Below are 7,984 nucleotides of genomic sequence, written 5' to 3' on the forward strand. Positions count from 1 at the left end.
GGTATCTCTGTCTCCACTCCCCTTATCTAACCTGGGTATCTCTGTCTCCACTCCTCTTATCTAACCTGGGTATAACTGTCCCCACTCCTCTTATCTAACCTGGGTATCTCTGTCTCCACTCCCCTTTTCTATCCTGGGTATAACTGTCCCCACTCCTCTGATCTAACCAGGGTATAACTGTCTCCACTCCCCTTATCTAACCTGGGTATAACTGTCCCCACTCCTCTTATCTAACCTGGGTATCTCTGTCCCCACTCCCCTTATCTAACCTGGGTATAACTGTCCCCACTCCTCTTATCTAACCTGGGTATAACTGTCCCCACTCCTCTTATCTAACCTGGGTATCTCTGTCCCCACTCCCCTTATCTAACCTGGGTATAACTGTCTCCACTCCTCTTATCTAACCTGGGTATAACTGTCCCCACTCCTCTTATCTAACCTGGGTATCTCTGTCCCCACTCCCCTTATCTAACCTGGGTATCTCTGTCTCCACTCCCCTTATCTAACCTGGGTATAACCGTCCCCACTCCTCTTATCTATCCTGGGTATCTCTGTCCCCACTCCTCTTTCTAACCTGGGTATCTCTGTCTCCACTCCCCTTATCTATCCTGGGTATCTCTGTCTCCACTCCTCATATCTCTGTCTCCACTCCTCTTATCTAACCTGGGTATCTCTGTCTCCACTCCTCATATCTCTGTCTCCACTCCTCATATCTCTGTCTCCACTCCTCTTATCTAACCTGGGTTTCTCTGTCCCCACTCCTCATATCTCTGTCTCCACTCCTCTTATCTATCCTGGGTATCTCTGTCTCCACTCCTCATATCTCTGTCTCCACTCCTCTTATCTAACCTGGGTATCTCTGTCTCCACTCCTCTTATCTAACCTGGGTATCTCTGTCTCCACTCCTCTTATATAGCCTGGGTATCTCTGTCTCCACTCCTCATATCTAACCTGGGTATCTCTGTCTCCACTCCTCTTATCTAACCTGGGTATCTCTGTCCCCACTCCTCATATCTCTGTCTCCACTCCTCTTATCTAACCTGGGTATCTCTGTCTCCACTCCTCTTATCTAACCTGGGTATCTCTGTCCCCACTCCTCATATCTCTGTCTCCACTCCTCTTATCTAACCTGGGTATCTCTGTCCCCACTCCTCTTATCTAACCTGGGTATCTCTGTCCCCACTCCTCATATCTCTGTCTCCACTCCTCATATCTAACCTGGGTATCTCTGTCTCCACTCCTCTTATATAGCCTGAGTATCTCTGTCTCCACTCCTCACATCTAACCTGGGTATCTCTGTCTCCACTCCTCTTATCTAACCTGGGTATAACTGTCCCCACTCCTCTTATCTAACCTGGGTATCTCTGTCCCCACTCCCCTTATCTAACCTGGGTATCTCTGTATCCACTCCCCTTATCTAACCTGGGTATAACCGTCCCCACTCCTCTTATCTAACCTGGGTATAACCGTCCCCACTCCTCTTATCTATCCTGGGTATCTCTGTCCCCACTCCTCTTATCTAACCTGGGTATCTCTGTCTCAACTCCCCTTATCTATCCTGGGTTTCTCTGTCCCCACTCCTCATATCTCTGTCTCCACTCCTCTTATCTATCCTGGGTATCTCTGTCTCCACTCCTCATATCTCTGTCTCCACTCCTCTTATCTAACCTGGGTATAACTGTCCCCACTCCCCTTATCTAACCTGGGTATCTCTGTCTCCACTCCTCTTATCTAGCCTGGGTATCTCTGTCTCCACTCCTCATATCTCTGTCTCCACTCCTCTTATCTAACCTGGGTATCTCTGTCCCCACTCCTCTTATCTAACCTGGGTATCTCTGTCTCCACTCCCCTTATCTATCCTGGGTATCTCTGTCTCCACTCCTCATATCTCTGTCTCCACTCCCCTTATCTAACCTGGGTATCTCTGTCCCCACTCCCCTTATCTAACCTGGGTATCTCTGTCTCCACTCCCCTTATCTAACCTGGGTATCTCTGTCTCCACTCCCCTTATCTAACCTGGGTATCTCTGTCCCCACTCCCCTTCTCTAGCCTGGGTATCTCTGTCTCCACTCCTCTTATCTAGCCTGGGTATCTCTGTCTCCACTCCCCTTATCTAACCTGGGTATAACTGTCCCCACTCCCCTTATCTAACCTGGGTATAACTGTCCCCACTCCCCTTATCTAACCTGGGTATCTCTTTCTCCACTCTCCTTATCTAGCCTGGGTATAACTGTCCCCACTCCTCTTCTCTAGCCTGGGTATCTCGGTCTCCACTCCTCTTATCTAACTTTGGTATAACTGTCCCCACTCCCCTTATCTAACCTGGGTATCTCTTTCTCCACTCCCCTTATCTAGCTTGGGTATAACTCTCTCGCTCCCTCTTCCACTTTGGCCTTGTGCTGTCTCTTTTTTCTTCCCCTCTCTCTCTGTCTCTCTCTCTCTCTCTCTCTCTCTCTCTCTCTCTCTCTCTCTCTCTCTCTCTCTCTCTCTCTCTCTCTCTCTCTCTCACTCTCTCTGTCTCCCCTCTCCACCTCTCTCTCTCTATCTCTCTCTCTCTCTCTCTTCTCTCATTCAGAGTGGTGGATCTAATCAAGGTCTCCATCCATAGCTGTGGATAATGGTCATCATGATTGATGTGATCGATTTTAATAGAACAGAATTATTCTTTTAGATTCATGAAAATAGACCCAATTCAATGCTGACTATATGGGTAGAAGTGCTCCATAGGTTAGACATTTGGGTCAGTACTGCCATCTGACCCAATTGGTTGGAGAATGTAATTGTTTATCAAAATAAAATATGACCAGATATTGTACTTTTACTGTAGGTATAAGATAATACTGTATTCCTTGCAATAAGCTATGAGCTAACTAAAAATGAAAAACAGTCCTGAAAATTGTAACTTAAAGTATAGCTGATGGCATTTTCTATCTCATGGCAAAATAGAGAATAAACAAGCAGAAGTTATAGCGTTCAGCCTCAAGGGTAGAAAGAGAGACCTATACACAGGCTGGGCAGTGAGGCCTGTACATTCAGGCTGTAGGCGTATAGCAGGCTAATTGATCACTCAGGACTAGGTGTGTTGGGTCAGCGGGTCCATTGTCTGGGCTGACTGATTAACCAGCGCTAAAACGTCCACTGATCCATCCCTCACACTGCTTCTGGCTAACTTCATCATCAATTACCTGCCGCTGCCTGCAAGCCAAGTCACTATTGGGCTGGCTGGAGAAAAAGGCTACCTGCCTGTGAAATGTATCTCTCTTTAGTGGCTAGCGCTAGCTCAGCTAAGTTGCAGCCTTGTTTTAGTGAGTGTTTGTGTTTGGTTTTGCTATCCTTGTGGGGACCAGGAGTCACAAGGAAAAATACTATTTTAGGCTTTGGGGTTAGGTTTAGGGTTAGGGTTATAATTAGGGTTAGGGTTATAATTCGGGTTAGGTGTAGGATTAGGAGTTACGGTTAGATTTAGGGTTAGAGTTAGAGGTTCAGGATTAAGGTTAAGGTTTAGGGTGAGGGGTTAAGGAAAATATATTTTGAATGGGAATCAATTGTTTGGTCCCCACAAGGATAGTAAAACAAAGATGTGTGTGTGTGTATGTTGTGCGTGCGTGCGTGTGTGTGTGTGTGTGTGTGTGTGTGTGTGTGTGTGTGTGTGTGTGTGTGTGTGTGTGTGTGTGTGTGTGTGTGTGTGTGTGTGTGTGTGTGTGTGTGTGTGTGTGTGTGTGTGTGTGTAGAGATATGGAGAGATACATACTGTAATCTGCATTTAGAGTATTGGTTGTTTAAAATGTGGGGACAAAGCTAACTGAGGAATATAGATCGTTAGGAGTGAGATTACTTGGGGATGTTCTATTTGATTGTGATGTATAAATCTATACACCAGATTGCTTTTTCACAGTTCTTTAGCTGTCTACTGTACTGTATGTGCAGTATGTCCAGAGATGTTATTTGAAGCAGTCCTGTCCATTTCAAATGTCGCCCGTTCTTATTCAAACTAATTCCGGTCAGCTAGTGCCAGGTGGAAATGGATGCCTGTCGTTCTCTCTCTGATTCAGGACCAGGATGTTGAAAGAGATAATTGCATAGTGCAGGTCAACTGAGTTGAGTACGCTTTGATATTGAAATTGAACTTTTTCTTTTTAAAATTTTTCTTTCTGTTCCAGAAAAATACATGTCCAAATAATAGACCTTGTCAATGATCGGAATTCCCCAAGTCTGGGATGTTGCCTCATCCAGGAATCACATCATCCACAAAACAAACATAAGGAATACAAGAACCTATATCAAACTGACACAGACTATGTCTATGTGGCTTTACACGTGACCTTTGTGTTATGCAGTGCATTCTTTTAATGCTGAGGACTTTGAATTGCCTGTCTTTCGTTTTTTGGTCAGTCGGCTGGAATGTTCAGTACAGAACCATACTTAAGACGAGGTGTCGGGTACAGACAGCTAACGTCCTTGTTGATTAGTAGAGGATTTGAAAAGTCCAAAATGCATGGACAGTAGACAGTTTTCTCCCAGCGCTCGTCACATGCAGCTTCGTGAGTTGAACTCTCTTTCTGAGGTTGCTGTATTCAACCTGAAAGGCCTCGTGTGATCATGAGGCAAATGAAACAGCCGAGGATAAGATGGTCCCTCTCATGATTCATTCCAGGTCTTTCAACAAGAAAACATTCATTTGTATCTGTGTATGAATAGTGAATAAAGATGAGATGTTTTCAGTTTTGAGATCACAACAACACTAAATGTTTGGTTTATACTCAGGCAATTCATATTACCATAGCAACTGTTGTTGATATCAGTGCAGCAGTCTTTTGTCAATGCATATTGTGAAATGGTATGTATGTAGGGCTTTGTTTAGACCTGACTGATCATTTATCATGCATACCACCATCTCACCTGTTTCTAGAATGTACCTGTGCTTTGGAACGACTAACATTGATCTGATACATACAGTATGTTTCAATGGTGTTGTAACTGCCACAATCCAACAACTACACTCTATAATCCTCCACATGTTATATAATGCTAATGATATTACAAACTTGCATTTTAAGGGTACGGTAGATTGAAGATTTAGCTGCTGGTGTTTCTAGTTCTCCTGGGAAGGGGTGTAGAAAACAAACTCATGATAAGTGAAAACCAAGGTGAGGTGTGGACTTAGTGTGAAAAGCATCAGGATATAATGCACCTTGATGGCTTTGGTTATAAAATCCCCCTCTGGGATGTACACACTCACTATGCCCATCCTGACACCCCCACATCAAGGATCTCTCCCCGGTTACACTGCCATCCGTCTGCTGATGTTAAACTCTATACTTACACACACACACACACACACACACACACACACACACACACACACACACACACACACACACACACACACACACACACACACACACACACACACACACACACACACACACACACACACACACACACACACACTCTCTCTCTGTCAAACTATCCCCCCACCAGGCATTCACCCTCTTCTCTTCTCTCCACTCCTTGTTCCCTACAGACCGTGGGTGCCGTTGCCGGGCGGAAGAGAGACATGATTGACAGCAAACAAAGCTGATCGTCCTGTCACTCATCTCTCCATCAGCGTGTCAAAAAGGCTGCCTCCTCCAGGGCTCTCGCTCTAGCTCTCGCCTCTCTCCTCCTTCACACCGACTCCTCCTCCCTCCATCCACTCCTTCTCTTTTTATCTCCTTGACGTGCCAGTCACCCCCTAACTTCGGCGTGTCGTGACCCCTCCGTTCCCGCCCTCCCGGAGAGAGAACTGTCGGAGAGACCTGAAACGGAGTACAGAGAGGACTCCAGACCAAAACAAGTGGTGTCCCCCCTCGCCCCTCCATCTCACACCCCTCGCCCCCTCCACCAAGCTGTTAACAGGAGGCTGGCATGCTGCCACAGTTCCTTAGCTCCTCTCTCCGTAAAGCTTGGATTATTTCATAAACTCAAAGGCCCAGGCCTTTCCCTCGGTTTCGCTGTCTCTCTGTTTCGGGAGAGAAGAAGAGGGATTCCCCATTGAGAAAACAATAGCCCTTTTCTAGAGGAGAGCCAGAGTGTCTGAGAGGAAGCGGCGATGCGTTTCCCTCTGGTGTTGACACTGCAGGCACTGTGGGCCAGTGTGTGCCAGACCATGCAGCACTACCCAGCCTGGGGACACTACGACGTGTGTAAGTCTCAGGTGTACACGGACGAGGGCCTCACCTGGGATTACATGGCCTGCCAACCTGAGGCCATGGACATGACCAAGTACCTGAAGGTTACGGTGGACCCTCCCAACATCACCTGTGGAGACCCACCTGAGACATACTGCGCCCTGGTAAGTCCTGTTCTCTGTCTAAAATATGACTTGTACCCTTCTCTCCAATAGACAGCCCTCCGTAGTTCTACAAGTGGATGCATTATAAACGAAGTAAGGGAGATATGAATCGACCAAAGTTAGAATTGCTGGTCAACTTTTCTAATATTGCACTCACACACACACACACACACACACACACACACACACACACACACACACACACACACACACACACACACACACACACACACACACACACACACACACACACACACACACACACACACACACACACACATACAGGTAACTGCTAAAATAAAGAAAACACCAACATAAAGTGTCTAAATAGGTTGTTGTGCCGCCACGAGCCAGAACAGCTTCAATGCACCGTGGCATAGATTCTACAAATGTCTGGAACTCTATTGGAGGGATGCAACACCATTCTTCCACAATAAACTCCATCATTTGGTGTTTTGTTGATGGTGGTTATCTTAGGCGCATCTCCAGAATTTCCCAGAAGTGTCATTCGGGTTGAGATCTGGTGTCTGAGATGGCCATGGCATATGGCTTACATCGTTTTTATGTTTGTCAAACCATTCAGTGACCCCTCGTTCCCTGTGGATGGGGACATTGTTATCGTATGGGGGCATAGCCATGGTAGCCAAAAATAATGGCCAAATGAATGGCATGCCCAGCATTTTTATACATAACCCTAAGCATGATGGGATGTTAATTGCTTAATTAACTCAGGAACCACACATGTGTGGAAGCACCTCCATTCAATATACTTTGTAATCCTCATTTACTCAAGTGTTTCCTTTATTTTGGCAGTTACATGTATATAAATATATATATAGATAAATAAATATATATATTATTCCCACAACAGGCGCAATAAATTCAGAATCCCATATATATTCTGCAGGTCTCACACACTCTCAGTAACGGGAACATATGTGATGGATTTCCATTTATTCTCCCCTCAAGAGAGGAGAAAGTTATCTTTCATGTCATTCTCTCATGGACCACAGTGTATTTATAATCACTGCAGTCTCTTACCGCTTACCGTAAGTACACACTGGCATGGCAATGACGTCCTGGTGTGTGTGAGATACACTCGAAATGAAAGTACGTCAATGTCAATTTTCTAAATGGATTTCACTGTTGAAAATGTCATCTTGGTGTTGGGTGCTTACGCTATCGTTTTCCGTATGCACTCATTCTCTTCTGCAGGTAGTCAGTCATTCACAAAGACACAGAGAGTCTTGGTGGACTAAAACGTAGTGTTATTAGCATTGTGGAATTAGCAGCACGCAAGAGATAACCACTTGAAAGTTAACTCGTTGCTTTGAGGACTATAGCGCAGTTTGCGTCTTTTGTAAAGGGGTGTATAGGTATTTCATTTAAAAAAGGGCCTCCTCTTCATTTGGGATCTTTGAATTTGAAAATCACAGCTGGCGGTCTTAATTTACCAACACACAGGCGTTAAAAGATGAATAAATGTTGGGTTTTATTGTGTGTGTTTGGTGTTTGTGTGTGTGTGTGTGTACTAACACATTGAAGAGTTTATCAGAACAAATAGCACTTTTCAAGTTTTCAAGTGCTCTTTAGATAAATAGCGTGAGGTTCCAAGATAGTAGTAATGTGAGGAATAAAAATAGACAGTTA

The 7,984-nt window shown here is 45.1% G+C and overlaps 1 protein-coding gene across 8 annotated transcripts in view; it reads left to right on the forward strand.

Annotated features, from left to right (window-relative positions):
- The window catches only part of LOC118377445 (netrin-G1-like), a 241,735-nt gene that overhangs the window by 16,275 nt on the left and 217,476 nt on the right, over positions 1-7,984 (forward strand). For all 8 annotated transcript variants that reach the window (XM_052483368.1, XM_052483372.1, XM_052483367.1 and 5 more), the window contains exon 2: positions 5,525-6,334. In XM_052483368.1, the coding sequence (XP_052339328.1) occupies positions 6,092-6,334 (243 nt within the window). In that variant the 5' untranslated portion in view covers positions 5,525-6,091. The remainder of the gene's footprint in view (positions 1-5,524; positions 6,335-7,984) is intronic.

Source organism: Oncorhynchus keta, chromosome 28 (assembly GCF_023373465.1).
Source record: "Oncorhynchus keta strain PuntledgeMale-10-30-2019 chromosome 28, Oket_V2, whole genome shotgun sequence".
In the NCBI taxonomy this organism is placed as follows: Eukaryota; Metazoa; Chordata; class Actinopteri; order Salmoniformes; family Salmonidae; genus Oncorhynchus; species Oncorhynchus keta.